The sequence below is a fragment of the Carassius gibelio genome, chromosome B22 (genome assembly GCF_023724105.1).
Source record: "Carassius gibelio isolate Cgi1373 ecotype wild population from Czech Republic chromosome B22, carGib1.2-hapl.c, whole genome shotgun sequence".
NCBI classification, from domain to species: Eukaryota; Metazoa; Chordata; class Actinopteri; order Cypriniformes; family Cyprinidae; genus Carassius; species Carassius gibelio.
Window position 1 is genome coordinate 21,441,197 of NC_068417.1, and position 27,066 is coordinate 21,468,262.

The window sequence follows — 27,066 nt, forward strand, 5'->3', positions numbered from 1 at the left end:
TCTTTATTTTCAGACACAATGGAACTGAATTGTGTAATTTTTCCTAAAAAGAGATTTGTCTTAAACTAAATACACTTTTAAAAATAAAGGTTCTTCACGATGCCATAGAAGAGCGTTTTCTGTCTAAATGTTTCCATAAAGAACCTTTAACATCTTCTTCAGATTATAAAACAGTGAGAAAGAGATGGTTCTTTAAAGAACTTTTTTGACTGAATGGTTCTCTGTGGAACCAAAAATGGTTCTACTATGGCATCGCATGGATTTTTATGAGTGTAATTAAAAAAAAAATATCTCTTATTTAATGTTCTCTTATGAGCCTCTGATTTATTTATAAAGTGCATTAAGAAGGGTTTAATTCAGTTTTCTATAATAATAATAAAATATAATCACCATTTCCATAACACTTCCAAATGAAATTTTACTGAAGTAAAAAGTTGTACTCAGTCAATAATGATATTGTATTATATTATTATTATTATTGTATTATATATCTGTCGCCTGTAGATGATCAGTTTTATCTCTCTGCTCTGGACTGAGTGAAGACATTATGACATACACCCATTTCCAAAAGAAAAAAAGTATATTTTAGAAACTTTTCGTTTTAGATTTTTAAATAAAATAGCAATTCTGAACTGATTGTGAATGGAAGTTAAGATGTATATTTGATCCTGATTTCTTTTCTAAAGCATGCATCACTTACAGTAAAAGGATCAGGTTGGACTTGCTTCATGTCACTGAGTCATTTGGTTCATTTGATCTTTTCTGCAGCTCAGCAGTAGCACTTCCTCTAAGAGACACTATAAACTTCAACCTGAACACAAGTTTAACCTGAACACAGTTCAACAAGCTGAAGAATGAAGACACTGCTGCTGTCTCTGCTCTGTAAGTTTATTTCTGTGTGATTGAGTGTGATTCTGTCATGATCAGATGATCTCAATCATCTGTTTTCTGTTTCTTCAGGTCTGTGTGTATGGAGTCAGTCCACAGAAGCTTTAACTGATCAGCAGGTGATTTTAGGACACAATGTGACTTTAGCCTGTGAGTTCAGGTTAAAAGGTGTTATCTGGTTCGTAATGAAACTACCAGCTCGTCCAGAGATGATTCTGCGAACCTTTGGATCAGAACAAAAGACTGAATATTACGATGAAAAATTCCGTGAGAGATATTCAGAAGGAGACCGAAGCCGTTTAGTAATCGATAATGTCAGCGTTGATGATTTAGGACATTATTACTGTATAAAACCAGGCTTTTCTCTACAGATCAGTGATGGGATCAGACTGCACACCGCTGGTAAGTGATCAACTGCAATTATTATTATTATTATTATTATTATTATTATTTAGGCAAAACTGTTTTGCAATCTCAGTGGCAAGAATAAATGCACAGTTTAGGCGATACATTAAATGACTTTACTTGTGCTTTTCTTAAAGAAGTGTCTGAAGAGGACGGTGATCATAAAAGCCTGTACATCACTGGCAATACATCTGATTATTATTAAAATATCAACATTATTTTATTATTATTATTAGAAAAATGTATTTATATTAAACATTTATATGAAACCTGTTCAATTTGTATGAATGATTATTATTGTTGTATTATTGTTTAGGTGAACGTCAGTGAGCATTAGAGAGGAGTAAGATCTGTTCAGATCAGCAGCACTGTTCCTCCTCAGATCCACCGACAGATCCTGAAGTTCAGCCAAACTCTGTGTATGAAACACCTTCATACTGAAAGATTGTGGAGATTCTTTGCTGTTTGCTTCAAATGAGCAGAATTGTGTGTTAAAAATTTTTTTTTTTTCAAGGACTTTAAAACAGGGTTTGCTTTTGCCTGTTTGTAATAAAAATGACTGAAATCTGTCTGAAATTAAAATGTCATGTAAGATTTCAAATAAAGTTTTCTTGAGCAATGAATCAACTTTGTAATATTTTAGATCGTTTTTTTACTTCTCTTTTTGAGTTCCTAGGTAAAATCAGATCCAGTAATTGATTGTAATGGGATGCAGTTACAGCGATTATTATTCACTCTCTTTACTGATAAGATGACAATGAAAGTAAATCTGAATGTCTTCAGAGCCATGGAGGTCACTAATGCATCACATGTATCTACTAACTTTTATTTTTGTTTAACATTTCGAATACTTTTTAGTGTTTATAGCACCAGTTGCTCTATGATTTGAAGTGGCTAGAAATATCTGTGCTAACCGATCATCCCTAGTACTAGTGTTTCTGTATGAAGGTTCTGTATGAGTGTAGCGCCCCCTGCTGTCCTAGATGTATCTATTCTTCGGAATGCTGGACGCTTGAACCCAGATTCGTTTATTTGCCTCTCGACGTGATATTACAATCAATCTGTGACCCTTGGTTCCACACCACCTCTTGTAAAGTGCAACTTAGATTTCTGCAAACTAATATCAATCAACCACAGTTACCTATCTACTCCATTAAAGTGACCACACTATAACTGAAATATACAATGGATTTATTTAAAAGGGAAAAATAAACAGAATTAACAAAATCAAATCAAATTAAATATGAATTCAACCAACTTCTGAATAAATTAGAATTTTCAAATGCAGTGTTTGATTTACTCTTTTATGCACAACAATAGGCACTTAAAGGGTTAATCTTTTAAACTTCCATAGAAATAAGGCTAATGATTCTCCTTTAAATTAACTCAAATTATACACAAAGTACAAATTTGTTTTCACTAAATGTAAATCAACACACCAATGTAATTCTGGTATAGCTATGTAAACTCAGTACATAAATAAAGTAAGATTATGTAAATGAACTTCAGTTTCAGTCAAGTATTTAAACTGCAACACTCGATTAATATACCCAATGAATCACAGAGTATTAAACCGTTATATCCTCCACTAATTCAAAATAAACAACTTATTGTGGGCCCACCACACACACCACACGCACGCACACACACACACACACCCCCGTTGCAGGCCTGAAACGTTGCTTGTGTGCGTTGAGGCCGAATGAAACGTAAAATGGCCGCTTCACTCAATAAGAGCACAAATAAAATAAACAAAGGGTACCTGAATGTAAATGGCAAGGGTTAACGATTCCCGTCACCCATCAGATCGATCCACGTGAAACCCTCATCATTTAGGAAGCTCTGTGATGTTCCCGCAAGGCCAGAGGAACTCCTAACCACTCGGCGATTAGGAGCGCTATCTGGATTCCTCCTCAGTGGCTCCGTCACTCTCAATCGATGCACTAACAGTTCTTAGTAATCACTTAGATCACCTTTAGCCGCGTTTCCACCGCAGGAACTTTACCCAGGAACTAGGGACTTGGTCCGGTACTTGGTGTGTTTCCACCGCAGGAACCAGGAACTAAATAAAAGTTCCGGGTAAAAAAATGCCCCCCAGAAAGTCCCTGCTGGCGAGGTGGTACTTTTTTAAAGTTCCGGAACTTTCGGGGGCGGGACTTTGGCGCTAAACATGCTGATTGGTTGAGTTCACGCAGCATTGGTTGAGTTCAACCACCATTTATTCGGATCAACATTTTCAAAATATTACTGTTATTGTGTCATGAAATGTAATTTTACAAGTATTTCAGGCGAGAATGTAGTTGTTTGAAACTCAAATCTGTTGTTTATTTATAAAGACAGCGCCTATTTAAAAATGTGTTTCGCCGATCTCGTAGACGATGAGCTCCACTCGATCAGCGGGAGCTCAGTCCTCATGTATCCGCAGAGAGCAGCCTCTCCTCGGATAGACCTTCTGATATGCGCCGCTGGCTCTGATGTGTCTTTAGTGGTTAAAACATAACATATAATTCAGCTGCGGGGTAAATCTAACAGGTTTTCTTTGGTCTGTATTCAATTTATCTATATGTTAAAATGAAAATAAAAAGGCAAGTCTATATAATATTTCTTTCATTGTAATGGCTGTATATAACGTTACACTTATCCCTGAACTAAGTACATTTCTGCAGCTGTTATTATGTTTAAATGAAAATGAAAGGAGGCAGTGGTATTTTATATCCTATTTCGTTTTATTGTAAATATACTGAGGGGAAAATTGCAGTAGCCAAAGCGATCTGAGTTCACGCAGCATTGGTTGAGTTCAACCACCATTTATTCGGATAATTTTCAAATATTACTGTTATTGTGTCATGAAATGTAATTTTAAAAGTATTTCAGGCGAGAATGTAGTTGTTTAAAACTCAAATCTATGGTTTATTTATAAAGACAGCGCCTATTTAAAAATGTGTTTCGCCGATCTCGTAGACGGTGAGCTCCACTCAATCAGCGGGAGCTCAGTCCTCATGTATCCGCAGAGAGCAGCCTCTCCTCGGATAGACCTTCTGATATGCGCCGCTGGCTCTGATGTGTCTTTAGTGGTTAAACATAAAATATAATTCAGCTGCGGGGTAAATCTAACAGGTTTTCTTTGGTCTGTATTCAATTTAACTATATGTTAAAATGAAAATAAAAAAGGCAAGTCTATATAATATTTCTTTCATTGTAATGGCTGCATATACACATTTCCCTGACCTAAGTACATTTCTGCAGTTGTTATTATGCTTAAATGAAAACGAAAGGAGGCAGTGGTATTTGATATCATATTTCGTTTTATTGTAAATATACAGTAGGGAAAATTGCAGTAGCCAAGACGAGCTGACTGAAGTTATCAAGTATCATATATATATATATATATATATATATATATATATATATATATATATATATATATATATATATATATTATATAGTTACGCTGCTGTTTATAGATTTACCGGACTTGCGTAGTTGCAGACATCACACTCCCCAGTTGAATGCACAAAGTCTGAACTAACTACCGATGATGCACGTCCAAAATCAGCATACTTTTTTTTTTTTTTTTTTTAAATCAGAGGTACTTTGTATTGAGAAACGCGCGCAGACCTACGTCACCAGTCATTTGCCTAATCTACCCGGTACTTTACACCGCGGTGGAAACGCAGAAAGCAACAGGTCTGGGGGGAAAAAAGTTCCTGGGAAAAAAAGTTCCTGGTACAAATGTTCCGGGTAATTTCGGTGGAAACGCGGCATTTGATGCTCTCACATACACACCGATGTAAGGGATAACGTTAAACTTGAGTAAAGTTTCTCACCAGTAACATAAATAGTCCAATTTACTGCGATAGCGATCAAGCAATAAACTAACAGTTCTTCCGAATCGTCGTGTTGACTTCGTTGTGTGATCGTGTTGACTTCACAACAGAATACTATTCAGCTTAACACTTAAATAATGCAGTAAAGACTATATTTTTACACAAATAAAACCAGCGCGCTCTGTTATCATGCCGACAACATGCTTTTTTTTCTCTCCTTTTTTTCACCTCCTCACTCACACTAGCCCTGGCCAATCACAGCTGCCATAACTGATATGAGGCGGATCAAGCTGTTTTTAGCCAATAACCTTAAACCAAATACAACTTACAGATATTACCATTTCTGAACAGGTACACCTTGATTTAATAATAAACTCTCATCACCAAGCAGTGCATTTCTGCATAAAATAAACAAATAAATAAAATGCAAATGATAATAAAAAATAATCATGTAGAAATTAACCCAGGGTTACATCCTCCTCCTTCTGAAATTCTCATGTCCCCATGAGTATACAGACCTTAAATATAAATAATAAGTCTATTCTCAGAGCTAGCACATATTCTAGTACTCCTGGCACATTTAGATGGGGTTTGATACTTTTTTGAAGGGCAAAGTTCAATCCTTGAGGAATCTGTCAGATGAATAACTATTCCTCTGTGCACAACGGTTACGGGTCTCTCGCTAGGTTGGCCTAGTTCATCGTAGCTTAACTTAGACACAGGTTTCAGCTTCCTTTTAGGACGATGCCCCATGGGTTCGGCCCCCAAGTCTGATGCATTTTCAGAGCTATTTACTCCTTCTTCTGAAAATTCTTCCTCCACTGAGTCTACAAGCGGATGCATATTTTCTCTGGAATCCTCGTTTTCACAGGTGTCCTCCACCATTTCCTCCTCCCCAGAACATTGAGATTCACTGTCTGTGTGGGCAGTTACTTCATCCTCTTTAACTTCAAGCTTGTGCTGGAGATCAGGAATTAACCGGGTCCATTGTCTAGACCGGTCTGGGGAATAGTACCCATAGTTTTCATCTTCACTTCCTGAGGAATTATCAGTAGTTACAGAAGTTTCCAATAACCTTTCCTCTCTCAATGTTTCTTTGTGCTCTTTTGTAGCTCTAGACCTAGTGACTGGCCTTTGAGGAACTTCTTGTCTCTTATCCGGTTTGGGCATTCTCACCGATTCTCCAATAGGTAAGAGATGATCTCTATGCATTGTCCTGACTCCTCCAATTCCTTCCTCTGATTTGAGTTTGTATACAGGCAAATTGTCAAGCTTTTCAAGAACAATGTACGGGGCAGAATTCCACTTATCCTCCAATTTGTGCTTCCCTGTGAAACTGAGATTCCGAATAAGCACACGGTCTCCAGGCCTTATGCTTTGATATTTCACTTTTTGATCATAGAGACGTTTGTTTCTCTGATGATTCTTTAGTGCAGTTTCAGAAGCTAGTTGGTAGGCTTTCTGAAGATCTGTCTTCAGTTCTTCGACATACTTCTGATATGTCTGTCCTTCTCCTCCTTCTGAAGAAGTACCAAAGCACACATCAATTGGCAAGCGGGCTTCTCGTCCAAACAAAAGAAAGTAAGGTGAGTACCCTGTAGCATCATTTTTAGTACAATTGTATGCATGTACCAATTTGCTGATATGCTGGCTCCATTTTTGCTTTTCTGCAGCATTCAAAGTTCCCAGCATGGAGAGTAGTGTCCTATTAAATCGTTCAGGTTGTGGATCTCCCTGAGGGTGATAAGGTGTCGTCCTTGATTTCTTGATCCCCAGCATTCCCAGAAGCTCTTTAATAAGCCGACCCTCAAAGTCTCTCCCTTGATCTGAATGTATGCGGGCTGGAAGTCCGTAATACATAAAGAACTTCTCCCAGAGAATCTTTGCGACTGTCACTGCTTTCTGGTCCTTAGCTGGGTAGGCCTGGGCATAGCGTGTAAAATGGTCAGTGACGACCAGGACATTAGCAATACCTTTGGAATCTGGCTCTATTGACAGGAAATCAATACATATAAGTTCCATTGGCCCATCACTAATGATATTACTCAGAGGAGCGCGTTTCTGAGGCAATGTCTTTCTGGCTATGCATCTCCCACATGTTTTGACATACTTCTTGATTTCAGAAGTCATTTGTGGCCAGTAGAATCTGTCCTTCAGAAGCTCTGTAGTCCGCTCAATTCCCAGATGTCCTGCATCATCATGTAACGAATACATAACTTGTTTATGGAACTGTTCAGGTAAAACAAGCTGTTTTTTCTCTTTCCCACAGGGACTGATGAACACTCTGTACAGCAGCTTATTCTGGATGACCAGCTTAGGACCTTGTCTCCGTAATAGAGTCATCTGTGGGTTAGCACTTGCACCAGTTGTAAGTACCTTTCCTTCTTCCACATCTATCTTTACTGGTCCAATGACTGGATCTTTGTCTTGAGCCAAAAGAGTTCCCAGCTCCAGCTGTGTAAAACATGCATAAACAGGCGGAACAATGCTTGACTCGGCTCCCAACTGATCTACCAATCTGAAGAAAGATCCCTCATCTTTGTCACTTGTCACCTTCTGACAGATTGCTTTTACTCCTGACTGGGATATTTCAGTCCAACCATCAGGTGACCCACCTTCCAAAGGATAGCGAGACAACGTATCTGCATCGATGTTATAACGTCCTGGCTTATATTGAAGGCTAAAATCGTATGTAGCCAATGCCGCTAGCCAGCGATGACCTGTGGCGTTCAACTTAGCTGTAGTCAGAACATAAGTGAGCGGATTATTGTCAGTTCTAACTACAAATTTTACCCCATAAAGGTAATCGTGAAATTTATCTACTACGGCCCACTTCAGTGCCAAGAATTCCAGTTGGTGAGTAGGATACCTTTGCTCAGTTGTACTCAGTTTCCTACTAGCGTATGCAACTGGTCTAAGTCCTTCCGGATACTCTTGGTTCAGTACTGCACCTAGGCCATTCCCACTTGCATCTACATGTAAGACATAGGTTTTGGAAGGGTCAGCGAATGCCAAGACAGGGGCATGGGTAAGACAGTGGATAATGGTTTTAAAGGCCTCAGTGCAATCTTTGCCCCACCGCTCACCAAATGGTTCTGACTCTTTGAAGTACTTTCTTTCTGTGGTGACCTTTCCACCCCCTTTGGCTGGAGGATACCCTTTGGTGAGTTCTGTCAAGGGTCGCACAATCCCAGAGTAGTTTTTAACAAACCGTCGGTAAAACCCACAAAATCCTAGGAATGACCTTAAGGTTTTTACATCTGTGGGCACCTTCCATTTTGTGACTGCTTCGATTTTCTCCGGGTCAGGAGCAACACCATCAGCAGAGACAATATGGCCCACATATTTGACCTGAGACATACAGAGCTGGCACTTATCCAGTGAGATTTTTAGACCATACTCCTCCAAACGGTCTAAGACTTTCAAAAGCCTCTGTTCGTGTTCTTCTAAAGTGGACCCAAAGACAATAATATCATCAAGGTACACTATCACTTCTAGCAGATGCATGTCCCCAACTGCATGTTCCATGAGTCTTTGGAATGTTGCAGGCGCTCCACTTACTCCTTGTGGCATCCTTTCAAACTCATAGAACCCTAAAGGACATATAAAAGCAGTCTTCTCCCTGTCCTCGTCAGCCATGGCTATTTGATAGTAGCCGCTCCTCAGGTCTAAGACTGAAAACCACTTGCTTCCTGCAAGACAGTCCAATGCATCATCTATGCGTGGGGTCGTGTACTGATCAGGAAGAGTTCTGCTATTCAAAGTCCGATAATCGATACACATGCGTATTGCTCCACTCTTTTTACGGACAATTACAATTGGGGAAGCATAAGGACTTCGGGATTCTTTAATAATCCCCGCAGCTAACAGGTCTTTTAGGTGTCGACGGACATCATCAATATCAGCTGGAGCAATTCGCCGAGATCTCTCTCTAAATGGCCTAGTGTCACTCAGACGGATGCAATGCTTAACGTCCTTTGCCAGTCCCACATCCCATTCCTCCTGAGAAAAGACATTACCCCTCTCAGACAGTTTCTGACGAAATCGATCTTCCCACTCTTTTGGAATGGTGGACTTGGTAAAATCAAACACTTTTGGATCAATTGTCTTGGCTTTTGTCGGGGTAACTGATGCCACAGTCACTGTATCTGTAGGATACACATGCGCTAAGACTGTTCCAGATGGTATTGTTACCTCTTTGCACGTCTCGTTCTTAATCAACACTTTGAATTTGTTCTCTTCTACAGCAGAAGAAGGCAATACAACTGGAAGAATGAACAGTCCTGCAGGCAGTATATCATCTGAAGGGGTTTCTACCATAAAAATTTCCTTCTCCAGCGGTTTTTGTGATTCAACTGCACAAACAGCACACATTTCTCCTTTTGATGGTATGACGCAAGCACCTGGACCTGCCCACTTTACTTCTCCAGCAGGTATGTCAATTCTTGTAGGTGATTCTAGTTCTGAGTTGTGAAACCGAATCCTTAATGTGTGTGCCTCCTCTGTCTCATGACCAGTTGTGCCAAGTCCAATCAGACGTTGGAAAAAACTTGCATTTGTCCCAATAATCACAGGCACTTGTTTAGGCCCTTCTGGCTCTGGACAAACCAATGCCAGGATGGAAACAGTCTCTTCTACGCCCATGACAGAAGCAGGGAAAGAAACATCCACCAAGACATATCCCTTGTAGGGATAGCTAGCTGTGCTAAGGCCCCAAATAGACAAACCAGATAGAGGCTGAATGGGTACTGATGACAGGTTTTCAGAGTACCATGGCTCAAAGATGATAGTGACCTGCGATCCACTATCTAGTAAGGTTTCACAGGGCTGACCATTGATCTTCATAGTAATCGTCAGAGCTGGACCCACCAACCCTACAGGAAGACTACTTTTCTCAGCCACAACTGTCTGGCTTTTGCGGGAAAAGCTGGCTTTATCACTGGTGTGTTTACTACTACTCTGATCCGTTCTTTCGTTTCTAGCCTTCCGTAATGATCGCACAAGCTTCTGTATCACCAGACAGTAATTCTCAGGAGCTTTGCATTTCGGAGCAATGTGGCCATCTTCCCCACATTTGTAACAGAAGTAATCTTCTTTAGCCCTTTCAAATCTAGGTTTCACAGAAGTATCAGCTTGCTCCAGTGATCGTGGATCTCCTGTCGTCTGTGGCAAATGCCTAACACTCAGTGAAGCTGACTGCTCTTCTAGTCTTTGCACCTGTTTCTTTAGTGAGTGTACTTCTGGATCCACTGATGTGTCACCTCCTCTCCTACTTGGTATGGGCTGTGACTCCAACATCGCCTCTGGCACAATTACTTTAGAAGGTCCTTCTGCCACTCTTGTCCGCAGCTCTTCAATCTCAGCTTTCAATTCTCTCACTATAGCTGAACTACTCTGTCTCTCTCGTGGCCGGGGAACTGGCTTTACAGTGAAACCCAGACTATGTCTGGCAGCTTCGCTTTCTTCAGCCTCCCTTATCTCATTCAGAAGAGTTAGAAAGGTAGGTGGCTTTTCTCGTCTCTCCTTCAACCTCAGCTGAAGCAACAACAAGTCAGATTCAACAGCTCCCCGAATTAGCTGCTCAACTCTTGTTTGGTCCAAATTCTTCCAGGGTAACCCACCTTTTTGTGCTACTTTGGTCAGGGATTTCTCTATTCTCTTCAAGAAATCAGAAAGAGCTTCACCAGGATTCTGCCTCAGTAATCTGAAAGCAAAATATAAATCTTCTCCTGATTCAGGAGTTCCAAAAGCTCCCTCCAAAGCCTCGAGATACTGAAGAGAAGTTGCATCTGGGCTTGAAAATCTGATAGCCTTCACAACATCCAGGGCTGAACCCTTCAAGCTCTCAATGATACGTCGGCGCTTCTCTTTCTCTGAGCATTCACACTCCACGATCATCATTCTAGCTTGATCCATCCAACTCTCCAAGGCCTCTTCCCCTGTTGGAGTAGGAACAGTACCTGAAAAGATCCTCAAACGTCGGTATGCACCTCCATCACTGACAGGTTTTGAGGTTTTTTCGAGCAATTCACCCACTGCACGGATTATTGCTTCTGGAGAACCTGCATTAGAGCTGGGCGTCGAAAACATAGCTTGAAGATCAGTGAAAGACTTTCCTTCTAGTGTTAAAAGCTTTGATAATTTCTCAGCAAACCCAGCAGGCGGGCCCTCAGCACTTTTCGCTACAATCATCTTCCAAGGTGCCCCACCCCTTTCAGGTATCACTTCTTCAGGCACGCGAGAAGGATCAACCACTTCTTTGCACTCACATAGCACAAGTAAAAACCCTGGAGTAAGCCCTTCTTTACAATCCCTAACTCTCACTCTTCCTAACGCTTTGACTGTTTGCATAGTTTCCTCAATGAGTGGCCCCTCCACATCTGCAGGCACTCCCAACAGTAGCACAGCATGTTTCTGATCAATTATTGCTTTCTGACACCAATTGTCAAGTTCAGCTTGTAAGACAGAGTAATCAACATCCATAATTGCCTGATCCACATAAACTTAATTTTTCTGCAAGCAATACGCTCTTAGCACTTTACTGATTTTCAAGCAGTATACTGAACAAGGATCATCCCGGACGAGCCCCCACTTTATGTAGCGCCCCCTGCTGTCCTAGATGTATCTATCCTTCGGAATGCTGGACGCTTGAACCCAGATTCGTTTATTTGCCTCTCGACGTGATATTACAATCAATCTGTGACCCTTGGTTCCACACCACCTCTTGTAAAGTGCAACTTAGATCTCTGCAAACTAATATCAATCAACCACAGTTACCTATCTACTCCATTAAAGTGACCACACTATAACTGACATATACAATGGATTTATTTAAAAGGGAAAAATAAACAGAATTAACAAAATCAAATCAAATTAAATATGAATTCAACCAACTTCTGAATAAATTAGAATTTTCAAATGCAGTGTTTGATTTACTCTTTTATGCACAACAATAGGCACTTAAAGGGTTAATCTTTTAAACTTCCATAGAAATAAGGCTAATGATTCTCCTTTAAATTAACTCAAATTATACACAAAGTACAAATTTGTTTTCACTAAATGTAAATCAACACACCAATGTAATTCTGGTATAGCTATGTAAACTCAGTACATAAATAAAGTAAGATTATGTAAATGAACTTCAGTTTCAGTCAAGTATTTAAACTGCAACACTCGATTAATATACCCAATGAATCACAGAGTATTAAACCGTTATATCCTCCACTAATTCAAAATAAACAACTTATTGTGGGCCCACCACACACACCACACGCACGCACACACACACACACCCCCGTTGCAGGCCTGAAACGTTGCTTGTGTGCGTTGAGGCCGAATGAAACGTAAAATGGCCGCTTCACTCAATAAGAGCACAAATAAAATAAACAAAGGGTACCTGAATGTAAATGGCAAGGGTTAACGATTCCCGTCACCCATCAGATCGATCCATGTGAAACCCTCATCATTTAGGAAGCTCTGTGATGTTCCCGCAAGGCCAGAGGAACTCCTAACCACTCGGCGATTAGGAGCGCTATCTGGATTCCTCCTCAGTGGCTCCGTCACTCTCAATCGATGCACTAACAGTTCTTAGTAATCACTTAGATCACCTTTGATGCTCTCACATACACACCGATGTAAGGGATAACGTTAAACTTGAGTAAAGTTTCTCACCAGTAACATAAATAGTCCAATTTACTGCGATAGCGATCAAACAATAAACTAACAGTTCTTCCGAATCGTCGTGTTGACTTCGTTGTGTGATCGTGTTGACTTCACACTTAAATAATGCAGTAAAGACTATTTTACACAAATAAAACCAGCGCGCTCTGTTATCATGCCGACAACATGCTTTTTTTTCTCTCCTTTTTTTCACCTCCTCACTCACACTAGCCCTGGCCAATCACAGCTGCCATAACTGATATGAGGCGGATCAAGCTGTTTTTAGCCAATAACCTTAAACCAAATACAACTTACAGATATTACCATTTCTGAACAGGTACACCTTGATTTAATAATAAACTCTCATCACCAAGCAGCGCATTTCTGCATAAAATAAACAAATAAATAAAATGCAAATGATAATAAAAAATAATCATGTAGAAATTAACCCAGGGTTACATGAGTATGATCTGTTATTATACACAGTGGTGGTTTCTCCATTAGAGCGATTGCGCGACGCACCACCAAAGAAAAGGGAAGGATTTTTTTTGTTACATTCAACCACAGTGTTACGTTAGCTTTCACTATTCTAGACTGTTTGTGCTGCCTCTAAATAGTCCAATCAGCATCGAGTCGTGTTTTGTGTAGTACCGCCCCTTTTTGGGCGATTTCTATGGAGTGAGTTTTGGTTCTTTATTACATGCGAGAAAATAAAAGATCTGAGAGAAAAAAAAAGTTTGAGAGAAAAAGTTATCACACTGATAGCAAAAAAACATTTCATGAGAGAAAAAAGAATATTTGAGAGAAAAAGTTTTCATGCCAATACCAAAAAATAATAATATTTGAGACTAAAAAAAGTTTTGAGATAAAGTATTTTGTCATAGAACATAAAAAAATATACATTTGAAATTTTTAAAATTATTTCTGAGAAAAAAAATCTCTCTCAAAATACTTTGAAAAAAACTCTCAAATATATATGTTTTGCTATCAGTGTGAAAATATTTTCTCTAAAAAAAAAAAGTGTTTCTCTCGAAACGCTTTTCTTTGCTCTTGATGCAATTTCTTGCTCTCGTGTCAGGATTTTGCTTTCACTGTGAGAATTGTGTCATGGGCGGGGCCACGTTCCTATTGGCCAGTCGGGTGAGCATCGTCTTGTCTTGGGAGTCGAACTGAATCATTACACCATTGTTCGGTTCACCTGCATAGATGCCGCCTCTGCCTTATGGATAGTTAAGTTGAGCAGTGAGCACGGACACTCCAATGTTTGGGTAAGATGATGACACACAGCTGGCTGAGCAAGTTCAGTATCACTGAAGATTAAACATTAAAAAATAGCACTCATATTCATGAATGAACGTGCATTATATTATTTGCTTGCTAATCGCTAGTAAAGCTAACCAGCCATCATGCTAGGTAAACTTGCCAACTCACCTGGTTTATACTATGTTTAAATCAAATGCCAAATTAATGTTTTGATTTAGATAGTTTCACGCCTTATTTAGTGAGTAGTGAGCTAGTTTCTACCTTTGCACTTGCTAGCCTCAAAGCACCTGAAGAGTAACTGCTTGTTCTTACAACCTCCCGCACAACTTTCAACTAACGCTAGTATGCATGGAAGGTGGCAACCCTACAGCTAACGTTAGACAGTGATTGACATACCGTTTGAAAGATTTAAAAGAAAAAATAATTACCATGACAGTACAGGCACAACCATATTTGTGGGTTGCTAATGTAAGAGTTAGTCCTAGACCTGCAATTTACCTTGTCTGCTCTAGACCTCGGCTAGATGGTAAAAAATATTTAGAATAAGCCCCGTGTAGCTGAGTTTGCGAGCTATACATGCAGTGTAGCTAAACATGTGCAACAACCATACAAAGACTATTTTAAACAAAACTAGGTGGGACACTTTCAAACGGTATATCAATCACTGCTCACTACTCACTAAATAAGGCGTGAAACTATCTAAATCAAAACATTAATTTGGCATTTGATTTAAACATAGTATAAACCAGGTGAGTTTGCAAGTTTACCTAGCATGATGGCTGGTTAGCTTTACTAGCAATTAGCAAGCAAATAATATAATACACATTGATTCATGAATATGAGTGCTATTTTTAATGTTTAATCTTCAGTGATACTGAACTTGCTCAGCCAGCTGTGTGTCATCATCTTACCCAAACATTGGAGTGTCCGTGCTCAACTTAACTATCCATAAGGCAGAGGCGGCCTCTATGCAGGTGAACCGAACAATGGTGTAATGATTCAGTTCGACTCCCAAGACAAGACGATGCTCACCCGACTGGCCAATAGGAACGTGGCCCCGCCCATGACACAATTCTCACAGTGAAAGCAAAATCCTGACACGAGAGCAAGAAATTGCATCAAGAGCAAAGAAAAGCGTTTCGAGAGAAACACTTTTTTTTTTGAGAAAATATTTTCACACTGATAGCAAAAAATATATATTTGAGTTTTTTGAGAGAGATTTTTTTTCTCAGAAATAATTTTAAAAATTTCAAATGTATATTTTTTTATGTTCTATGAGAAAATACTTTCTCTCAAAACTTTTTTTAGTCTCAAATATTATTATTTTTTGCTATTGGCATGAAAACTTTTTCTCTCAAATATTCTTTTTTCTCTCATGAAATGTTTTTTTGCTATCAGTGTGATAACTTTTTCTCTCAAACTTTTTTTTTTTCTCTCAGATCTTTTATTTTCTCGCATGTAATAAAGACACATTTCTAACTCCATAATTTCTGTCAAACTGAGAATCGCCCCGAATGCTCTGCACAGACTTTCATTCAAAGATCTTTTTTTTTTCGAACTGCAGGCACTGCAATGCAATCTCAATAAGTTAAGAGAGGGCTAGCCCAGAGTCATATATGTTGCGTTTTCGACGTGCATCCTCGGTAGTTCAGACTTTGTGCACTCGATTCGGGAGTGTGATGTCCGCGATGACGCAGGTCCGGTAAATCTGCAAACAGAAGCATACTTGAAAACATCAGTCAACTTGACTTGTAACTTGCTACTGCAATTTTCCTCTCTGTTTATTTACAATAAAACAAATTATGATATCAAATACCACTGCCTCCTTTCATTTTCATTTCAATATAATAACAGCTGCAGAAATTTACTTAGTTCAGAGATACTGTATGTGTACACTCACAAAGGATTATTAGGAACACCATACTAATACTGTGTTTGACCCCTTTCGCCTTCAGAACTGCCTTAATTCTACGTGGCATTGATTCAACAAGGTGCTGAAAGCTTTCTTTAGAGATGTTGGCCCATATTGATAGGATAGCATCTTGCAGTTGATGGAGATTTTCGTGATGTACATCCAGGGCATGAAGCTCCAGTTCCACCACATCCCAAAGATGCTCTATTGGGTTGAGATCTGGTGACTGTGGGGGCCATTTTAGTAATTTACAGTGAACTCATTGTCATGTTCAAGAAACCAGTTTGAAATTATTCGAGTTTGTGACATGGTGCATTATCCTGCTGGAAGTAGCCATCAGAGGATGGGTACATGGTGGTCATAAAGTGATGGACGTGGTCAGAAACAATGCTCAGGTAGGCCGTGGCATTTAAACGATGCTCAGTTGGCACTAAGGGGCCTAAAGTGTGCCAAGAAAACATCCCCCACACCATTACACCACCACCACCAGCCTGCAGAGTGGTAACAAGGCATGATGGATCCATGTTCTCATTCTGTTTACGCTAAAATCGAACTCTACCATCATGTCTCAACAGAAATCAAGACTCATCAGACCAGGCAACATTGTTCCAGTCTTCAACTCTCCAATTTTGGTGAGCTCGTGCAAACTGTAGCCTCTTTTTCCTATTTGTAGTGGAGATGAGTGGTATCCGGAGGGGTCTTCTGCTGTTGTTGCCCATCCGCCTCAAGGTTGTGTGTGTTGTGGCTTCACAAATGCTTTGCTGCGTACCTCGGTTGTAACGAGTGGTTATTTCAGTCAAAGTTGCTCTTCTATCAGCTTGAATCAGTCGGACCATTCTCCTCTGACCTCTAGCATCAACAAGGCATTTTCACCCACAGGACTGCACAGGACTTGTAAACCCTAGGAATGGTTGTGCGTGAAAATCCCAGTAACTGAGCAGATTGTGAAATACTCAGACCGGCCCGTCTGGCACCAACAACCATGCCACGCCCAAAATTGCTTAGCGACAGGATAACAGTTTGGCTGACAAAGAAACATTTGGGTTTCATTGTATGTAATAGTTGTAAAATGTGAAATTGTATTTGAATAAGATGTTCAAATGTTAAACATTATTTACACAATGGATCACTATTCACTATTCTTAAACATGACATGATGAAGTTGTTTTTCAGTGCCTATGGTCAAAGAAGAGACAAGAGAAAATGTTTCCATTTTAAAAAGACTGTTCATTTAAATATAAAAATTAACTCACGTTGTTTTAATGTTGCATGACTCACTCTGCAGAAGATACTTTAAAATCTTAGTAATAGGATAAAATATGTGACAGAAGTAAATGTGCATTTATAATAATAAATACACCGATGGGGCTGTGAAGGCTGGTAAAAACTGGTTATAAAAAAAAAAAAAAAAGATTAAAGAAAGCATGACACAGGATGCTCACACCGATTTTATTAAGACACAGATACATTTGTAGAGGTTTGTTTCAGGCTTTGTATACAAATTGTACTAGTCTCTCTCCAATGACAACTAAGTAGTCTAATCAAAGGAAACTATTAAAAATAAAGCCCCACAAATGAAATATATAAAAAGCGAAATACACCAAACAGTAAAAACTATATTAAGTAAGATAGGTTAATTTAGCTTATTGATTGTTTTTCTGTGTGCCTGTAAACAATCAAGCAGAACATGAAAGACAATTTATCATATTACACAAACTATCCATTGTTTTGGCACTGTTGCAGTTAATGCTATATTAATGCTTAACATAGACACTTCGTTACCTGTTCAAAATAATCCATTAAAACAAATAGAGATTTGACGAGCTTGCACTGATATTTTCAGTTCCATTCGTTTGCACGTTGTTTCAAAGACACGCCCACAATAAGGGAACTAATGAATATTCATGTTAACTCCACCCACGGTACAACTTACACAACACCGGTCAGAGCACGCTAGCGTATGGACCAATCCCGTTCTGACCAGACTGATTGCTGTTTCTGCGGATGAGATTAGTATGTGCATAAGTCCTTGTGAGACTGATTACACGCGGCTCGTATTGGCCTTTGCTGATCGGAATGCAACAAGTGGAGTTCCACGGACTGCAATCTCCTTCAACCTCCAGTCTGTTTGAGATGTGGTTTTATTTGAGTTTGAAGTGTCACGGTTTATAGTGGATTTTATGGATTGTCACCGATGGATTGAATTTGTGGTACACTGCCTTAAGGCTTTTAAAGTGGAGGTTAGACCCTCCTGCAGTCCCTTCTATCAATAAAATTACCTGTTATAATTGAAGTCGTGTTGGTGTGTTGTCTTCTGGTGCCAGACCACACTGGCGAGAATTAAAGGCGGTAGCAGCAGCATATTAAAAACAGTACTTATTACAATATAATCAGTGGTAAAAAGTATGTATGTATATGAAAAAACCCTCCAAAATAAGATATTTAGTTGCAGTAAATGGTTTATTTCCATTTTTATAACAAGTAGTTATAAATGTCAGTGAACGGCGTGATTATGGTTCATTTCAGTTCAAGATACCCTTGTTGGTCACATGCCTGTGATAGAGTAAAATCGCTTATAGAGGTAAATAACTGATATAATTTCTTGTAAAAACTTACTCTGTTACTAACGTAACCTTGGTTCCCTGAAATAAGCTCAATGAGGTTACGTCTGGCCTAGCCTGAACATCCCGTGTTCGTATCGCCTCAGTACCAAAGGGACAGAGTGCATATAAGCAGAGCTTGAGTCTTGGGCAAAGAATGGCCAAGAGCATGAGTAAATGAGGAACAAAAGGTAACCTTTACACAGAAAGTACCCTAGTATGAAGTGCCGGGATGTCTAAATTATAACATCTAGCAAATGTGGACGGCAGCACAAATTTTTGCAATAGTCAAACCACTAGACCATGCCCAGGATGAAGACACTGCTCTTGTCAAATGGGCTCTTACTCCAATTGGGCTTTGCAGGCCCAAAGAAGAGTAGGCTAGCTGGATTGAATCCACAATCCACTTTGAATGCCTTTGCTTTGAGAACGGTAACCCTCTGGCGCGGTTTCCAAAGCATATGAAGAGCTGCTCTCGATCGTCCTCTGTGTTTTGTAATGCAGAGAGAGTGACCACTTGTGCTCTGAAAGATGTGGAGAGCACCTTTGGTACATAGCCATGCCTTGGTTTCAGGACGACCTTTGAGTCGTTAGGCCGGAATTCTAGGCAATTAGGGCTTATCGAGAGTGCTTGCAAATCGCCCACATGCTTAACAGACGCTAGTGCCAACAGCAGTGCGGTCTTTTGCGACAGGGCCTTAAGGCCTATGGACTGTAGCGGTTCAAAGGGGGCCCTCTTTAGGGCTCTCAGTACTGTGGGCAGGTCCCATGAAGGGACAGTGGAAGGGCAAGGCGGATGAAGCCTTCTAGTACCTCTCATAAATCGGACGACTAAGTTGTTTCTGCCTACTGACTGGCCTGCTATAAGGGCATGTGACGCCGCTATAGTCGCTATGTAGACCTTGAGCGTGGAGGAGGATCATCCCTTCTCCAAGAGCTCTTGTAAAAATGACAGTATCCCTGATATGTCACAGGAGGTCGGGTTTTCACCATGGTCTGAGCACCAAGATGAGAACACAGACCATTTGGAGGCATAGATGGGTCGTGTAGACGGAGCTCTAGCCTGTGCAATTGTGTTTAGCACACGCTCAGGGAGTCTTGTGGGTTCCCGTCGAGCGACCAAAGGTGCAGAGACCACATCTCTGGGTGCGGATGCCAAAGCGTTCCGTCCGCCTGAGAAAGGAGGTCCCGTCTCAGAGGAACGGGCCATGGGGCCGCAGTCAGCATCTGTGACTGGTTGGCTATCCAGTGCTGATTTTCCCAGAGTGGGGCTGCAAGAAGAACCCTGCATCTCTGTTCCCTGACCCGCCTGATTACTTGGGGAATCAGAGGAACCGGAGGAAAAGTGTAAAGAAGACGGTTGGGCCAGTCTTGGGACAACGCGTCCTCGATCTTGGAAAAATTATTTTGGGGCAATGAGAGTTGTCTTTTGAGGCGAAGAGGTCTATTTCCGCTTTGCCAAAGACATCCCTTATCTTCTGAACAGTCTGCAGGTGGAGCCTCCACTCTTCTGAGGAGACTCCGCTTCTTGACAGCATATCCGCGCCCTTGTTCAGTTTGCCCGGTAATGCACTGCTCTCAGGGACCCCAAGTTGCTCTGGGTCCATTACATCAGTCGCGGCGTTAGTCTGAAGAGACGCGTCGATGACAGCCCACCTTGGTGATTTATGTAAGACACCACTGTCATGCGGTCTGATCTGACCAGCACGTGGTGGTTCTTTAGGTCTGACAGGAAGCTCTGGCAGGCTCGTTGAATTGCAATCATCTCGAGGCAGTTGATGTGAAGCCTGCTCACCTCTTTCGATTTATTAAAATTATTGCCAAGTGTTCATATTGCTACCCCTGTGTTGACAGAAGTTGAGAGTCAGCGAGACCAAAAGCACTTCCTTTAGCCTGAGGATTATTCAATTCACTTTTGGTGTAAGAGGGCCTTTACAGTTGCCAAAAATATAACTCTTATTTCTTGTATTATCTTCAATTTAAAATAAATAAGCAAGTCTAGCCCAGGTGAAAAAAAAGCAGTGCAAAATAAAGCAATGTACTACTTTCCATAAAAAGTAACTGGGTAATGCAATTTGTTACTTTTTATGGAGTAATGCAACATTGTAATGCATTACTTTTAAAAGTAACTTTCCCCACCAATGTTCTCTGTGTTTGTGATATCATCCTATAAAAATAAAGAGATTATTTTAGTCATCAAAATCGTGTACAACTTTAAAGGAAAGAAACCAAAATGTGCTGACATGCTCATTTTAGTTTTCATGAAATCTGGTATGGACAGCAAACAAGAAGTGAACATTGTGTGTCCACATCTGGAGGTTGCACAAGTGTTTAGGGTAAATGAATCATCCAAAATCCACTACTTAATGGAAATGAATCGCATAACTTCCTCATAAAATTAAATCTGTCTTGGACTAAACTAAACATTTCATCGACTTTTACACATAATAACCTAAAACCTCATGACAGCAACAAAACATTGCATGATAGGCTGATAATAATAGGGTAAAAGTTATAAATAAATTTGAAAGACTTTTACATTTTATATTTGAACATTTCCAATTTCCACTGAAGTAAAAAGTCAAAATCTGCAGACTGCATCTGATTGCTTTTATTTTTTTATTATATTTTGATCCCTCATGTACAGGTGCATCTCAATAAATTAGAATGTTGTGGAAAATTTCATTTATTTCAGTAATTAAACTCAAACTCATGTATTAAATTAATTAAATGCACACAGACTGAAGTAGTCTAAGTCTTTGGTTCTTTTGATTGTGATGATTTTGGCTCACGTTTAACAAAAACCCAACAATTCACTATCTCAACAAATTGGAACACTTCATAAAACCAACACAAAAAAAATTGAATTGTTGGCCTCCTGGAAAGTATGTTAATTTACTGTACATGTACTCAATACTTGGTTGGGGCTCCTTTTGCTTCAATCACTGCCTCAATTCAGTGTGGAATAGAGGTAATCAGTTTGTGGCACTGCTGAGGTGGTATGGAAGCACAGGTTTCTTTGATAATGCTTCTCGTGAATCTAAACACATGCGAATGCCTCCTCATTTTTTCTGCACTACTACAATTGGTGAAACCCAAGGTGATGCATCAACTTTCTCAATAACACCTAGGTTAAGAAGATGTTGAAGTTCTTCAGAAACAGCATTACGAGCAGACAATGGTAAACATTTGAAAACACGTGTGCTGGAGGTTGAGCAGATTTTATCAGAACAGAAAATCCTCATAAGTGAAGATGCAGACCATTAATTAAATCCATTCCGAGAAGAGCTTTGTCTGACTCGACTATAAAAAAATGAAGTCTCACAGTTAACATTATTCTTGGTAACAGTAACAGGTAAGCATCCAAGCACTGGTATTGGATCCCGGGAATAAGTCACCAATATAACAGGAAGAGGCAGCAAGGCATCTTTCTTTAAGTATGTCTCGTACACAGATTTTGACAAAATGGAAACAGAGAGCCCAGAATCCACTATCAACTCCATAGGTACAGAAGCAGAAGCGGTTGTGATTGTAGCAGTACACCTAATCTTATCAGTTAGCACATTTTGCATGTACAAAATTTGAAGTTCTCGCAAATTAAATTTAATGTACAGAGCAGGTTTCTTGTGAACGACATTCTCTTGAAAAATGTCCAAACTTTTGACAATTATGGCATTTTCCTGAAACAGCAGGGCATCTAGAATCATTTGCAAGATGTTTGGATGATCCACAACGATAACATGCATGGACTGAAGTCATCTTAGAAGCTTTAGAAGAAGTATTAAAGGAAACAGAAGGCTGTGTAGATGCAGATTATTTAGTTTTATACTGACAAACGACTGCCTTAGACTTATCTTGTATTGCTTGCACAGGCACCAGCTTCCCATCTGATATAGTTTTAATTTGTTCACCAGCAGCTTCAATTTGAGTAGCAATTATGATGGCTTTACTAAGAGTCAAATCAGTTTCCAACAACAGTTTTTCTCTAATACGATGACTGGACATATTTTCTACTAATTGATCATGTAACATTTCATCAAGATTTGATCCAAACTGCTAAATCTCGGAGTGAGGTTACATATTGTAGGACTGTTTCGCCAGGTACTTGAGCTCGTTTTCTAAAAGTATGCCATTCTGCAATTACATTCCGTTGAGGAACAAAGTATGCTTGTAAAACCTCAATAGCTTCCTCCATCGTCTTTCCTTGATTTGGCAAAGTATAAAATAATCTCTGACCTTCTGTGCCCAAACAAAAAGCTTTGGGAAATAAAGCTTTCTTTCGTGCAACAGGCCATTCAAATCCAGATGCATTAATGACCAATAAATAATTTCTGAACATCTTTAGCCAAACATCAAAGGATATCGAAGGCTCACCTGGACATGGCAGAAATGGGGTAGGAAATGATGCAACTGCAGCCATCTTTCATTCATAAAGGTAAAATCCTCATCGCCAATTTTGTAGCGTTTCAAGTCCAGGTAAGCATGAAGAGTCAGATTCCAGAAGTTACATATTCAAAGATTTATTAGCATCAAAGGCCAACTACAAACACAGCCTGTATGCCACACAGGTGCTCACATTTAATTGTTCTTCTACACCTTTTATAGGTACCAACTAGTAACCCATAGTGCCCTCTTCTGGTGAATCAGTAACACAAGAACACACCTCTAAAGACCCCTCTGTCAAGCTCCTGAAGTTTGCAGATGACACTACAGTCATCGACCTCATCCAGGATGGTGATGAGTCTGCTTACAGACAGGAGGTTGAGCGGCTGGCTGTCTGGTGCAGTCTTGACAACCTTGAGCTGAACACTCTCAAAACAATGCAGATGATCGTGGACTTCGGAGGAATCCCCCCTGCACTCCCTCCACTCACGAGCGCAGTCTCGGGAGTACCCCCCGGCCTGCGAGGGGAGATGGGGGTATGTGTTGAGTGGGGCGGTGGCCGAGAAGAGTGGGAACAATGAGTGAGGCTAGGTGTAGTGATTGGAGATGAGCTGCACCTGCGCCCCACCGCCGGTCTCGAGTCCCACGTAGGAGATGGAAGGATATAAAACTGGAGAGAGGACCAGGCCTGGGACATTATTTTATGTTTTGCTTTTTATTTTGTGCGCACCAGTCGTCCGTGAGGGGCTGGTGCGCTGTTTTGTGTTTATTTTTGAGTTATAAAAATGTTTTGATTGTGCGCCGGTTCCCGCCTCCTTCTTCCCGATGAATATGGAGATTTGAATATCATTACAACTTGTAGGTGGAGGGGGAGTGATTGAACAGTGCTCTCTTCCACCCTCAATACACATTGAATCCCATGGCTGAAGTGCCCTTGAGTAAGGCATTGAATCCCTCAATTCTGAGTATGGGTTTCCATACTTTGCAAATGTCATGCCTTTCACTTTCACTTTTTTCTTCAGGTCTGTGTGTGTGGAGTCAGTCCACAGAAGCTTTAATTGATCAGCAGGTCGTTTTAGGACACAATGTGACTTTAGCCTGTGAGTTTAAATGTAAAGCTGCTACATAGTTTTTAAATGAAACTACCAGCTCTTCCAGAGATAATACTCTAAAATTTTGGATCAGAAAAGACTGAATATTCCGTGAGAGATATTCAGAAGGAGACCGAAGCCGTTTAGTAATCGATAATGTCAGCGTTGATGATTTAGGACATTATTACTGTATAAAACCAGGCTTTTCTCTACAGATCAGTGATGGGATCAGACTGCACACCGCTGGTAAGTGACAAACTGCAATTATTATTATTATTATTATTATTTAGGCAAAACTGTTTTGCAATCTCAGTGGCAAGAATAAATGCCCAGTTTAGGCGATACATTAAATGACTTTACTTGTGCTTTTCTAAAAGAAGTGTCTGAAGAGGACGGTGATCATAAAAGCCTGTACATCACTGGCAATACATCTGATTATTATTAAAATATCAACATTATTATTATTAGAAAAATGTATTTATATTAAACATTTATATGAAACCTGTACAATTTGTATGAATGATTATTATTGTTGTATTATTGTTTAGGTGAACGTCAGTGAGCATTAGAGAGGAGTAAGATCTGTTCAGATCAGCAGCACTGTTTCTCCTCAGATCCAACGACAGATCCTGAAGTTCAGTCAAACTCTGTGTATGAAACACCTTCATACTGAGAGATTGTGGTGATTTATCACTGTTTGCTTCAAATTATCAGAATTGTTACCCAAAATATTTACACTTTAAAACAGGATTTTCTTTTGCCTTTTTGTAATAAAAATGACTGAAATCTGTCTAAAATTAAAATGTCATGTAAGATTTCAAATAAAGTTTCCTTGTGCTATGAATCAACTTTGTAATGTTTTAGATCGTTTGTTTACTTCTCTTTTTGAGTGACAGCAATTATTATTCACTCCCCTAACTGATCAGGTGACAAGTGAAAGTAATATCTGGATGCAACAAACAAGACTGATAATCACTTTTTTTTTCAGAACTTGCTGTGGTCATTTCTAGTGTTCATTAACCAGCTGATTTGAGTATTTGTGCATTTTTGGCATTTGTGCATTTGTGTTTTTGTGGCATTTGTGGTATTTCATTGATCTTAAATACTTAAAGGCCCTTGAAGAGATGGTTTTCACATCCTCTTTTACTATATAATGAATACATAATCATATTTTTCTTAAAACTATGTATCTAATCTGGTATTAATGTTATGCCAATGTCTGTATTTGGTATCTGAGAGGTGACTGACGGCATGCAGTAACTTTTTACTCATTCATCCCGGCTTTCAGAAAATAAAATATGTGTTTGTTTTGCAATAATTCATCTGAATCATTATATAATCAAAAGTTATATGCCTTAAAGGCTCACTAATGGCAATCACAGTTATGTACTAACTGTTATGTTTGGTTAACATTTCTAATACTTTTTAGGGTGTACCATTTGTCGCTATATATTTTGAAGTTGCCAGAATTATCTGTACGGTTAGCGAATCACAACCTGTAGAATTGACATCAACCTTTTTTCTACAGTCTTTGGAAGTGTGGAGAATAGTGAGTTGTCCAGTCAGTTCAAGTTTAACCACATCTTCTTTGTGGGAGTGGTGTCCTTCTTCTTCTTTTTAAGTTCTGCAGCATTTCTGCTCAGATTCACTGTAAAGTTAACCTCCTAACTGCATATGAATTAAACAACCAGAGAATGAGGACGGTGCAGCTTTTACTCTTGTGTAAGTTGAAGTTAATTCAAGATTTTGTTCTGTTTTTATTATTTTATTGTCATGTGTTTAATATAAATAATCTGAATAATATGTTTGTTTTTTTGTGTAGGTCTGCTGGTGTGTCAGACTACAGAGAGTTTAACTGATAAACTGGTGAATTTAGGGGCAAACGTGACTTTAGACTGTCAGATTGATGTAAAAGACATTTATTGGGTTTTCCAGAAACTGACAGACTCTCCTCTGTTGATACTGCGAACTTACACAACACAATCTAAAACAGACAAAAGGCTAAGAAACAAATATTCATCACTTACTTTTAGCCGATTATTTATAATGAACGTAACTATGAATGAATTAGGAATATATTATTGTGTAAAACCAGACAAAACTCTACAGATCAGCAATGGCACCAGACTTTACATCAATGGTAAGTGTGTTTAAAATTATCTCTACAGTTTGATCAGTTGTTATACATATAAGTAGTTATTATCTACATATTGTGTTAAATTTGTATTTTAACCTTTATTTCTATCAGAGGTAAATGAAAAATGTACGTATGTTTGGTATTTCCAAACAAGCTGCTCGAGATCACAATCAGACAGAACTGAAAAATAACTCGCAATGTCAGAATACACAGCAGCCTTTCATAGTTTCGTGCTTCATACCAATCATTGTGATGTTACACGATGTGATGTCATTTTCTGTTATTTTTCCGTTATTTAATGAAGAACTTAGTACAAAATTCCCGATGTTGCTCTGATTTTCACGAAAATTTAACCAGATCCTCTTCAGACCATGCTGAAAAAAGTTATGGAGTTATTAAGTTGATTTGTCTAACCATTTTCGAAAAACGTGTGATAGAATTTTTATTTTGTGAAAACAGTAGTAAGGCTGTATCTCCTCAATGGTTTAATGTATTCAGACCAAATCTTAGTCCATGACATCACAACCATGACCTGAGATTAAATTTCAGCACAGCACCACCTAGTGGTCAGAACATTTGTAAAATTGCTATTTTTGCTTATAACGTTTGAATGATTTGGCCAAAAATCAAAACTGGTCTCTTTAGATTCACTGGAGCATGCCGATTCGAACCATAACCAGTTTTCCCATGTCAGCCATTTTGGGCGTCATCCATTTTGAATGTTGTCATAAAAAGCTATATTTTACCAATGCATTGGCATAATGAAACTCGATGTGTATATTCAGCACTATGCTCTGATGGGACTCAAAATGTTTGGGGGCAGCACCACCTTGTGTTCAAACTGTATCTGAGGCTGTATCTCTGCAAAGCTTTGACATATTGACACCTCATACAGACCACG

The 27,066-nt window shown here is 39.4% G+C and overlaps 2 protein-coding genes and 1 long non-coding RNA gene across 6 annotated transcripts in view; 2 read left to right on the top strand and 1 right to left on the bottom strand.

Annotated features, from left to right (window-relative positions):
• The window catches only part of LOC127988042 (uncharacterized), a 43,408-nt gene extending 18,695 nt beyond the window's left edge, over positions 1-24,713 (top strand). The window contains exon 5 of one of the 2 annotated variants that reach the window (XM_052590561.1): positions 24,577-24,713. In XM_052590561.1, coding sequence (XP_052446521.1) covers positions 24,577-24,597 — 21 coding nt within the window. In that variant the 3' untranslated portion in view covers positions 24,598-24,713. Of the gene's footprint in view, positions 1-1,609; positions 1,921-24,576 lie in introns of those variants that run through there. The other variant, XM_052590560.1, reaches the window with a different exon arrangement.
• The window catches only part of LOC127988050 (uncharacterized), a 39,881-nt gene extending 13,041 nt beyond the window's left edge, over positions 1-26,840 (bottom strand). The window contains exon 1 of the long non-coding RNA XR_008161501.1: positions 26,698-26,840. This is a non-coding gene — a long non-coding RNA (uncharacterized LOC127988050). The remainder of the gene's footprint in view (positions 1-26,697) is intronic.
• LOC127988041 (uncharacterized) overlaps positions 25,610-27,066 on the top strand; it is a 94,371-nt gene continuing 92,914 nt past the window's right edge. For all 3 annotated transcript variants that reach the window (XM_052590556.1, XM_052590557.1, XM_052590558.1), the window contains exons 1-2: positions 25,610-25,750; positions 25,851-26,168. In XM_052590556.1, coding sequence (XP_052446516.1) covers positions 25,723-25,750; positions 25,851-26,168 — 346 coding nt within the window. In that variant the 5' untranslated portion in view covers positions 25,610-25,722. The remainder of the gene's footprint in view (positions 25,751-25,850; positions 26,169-27,066) is intronic.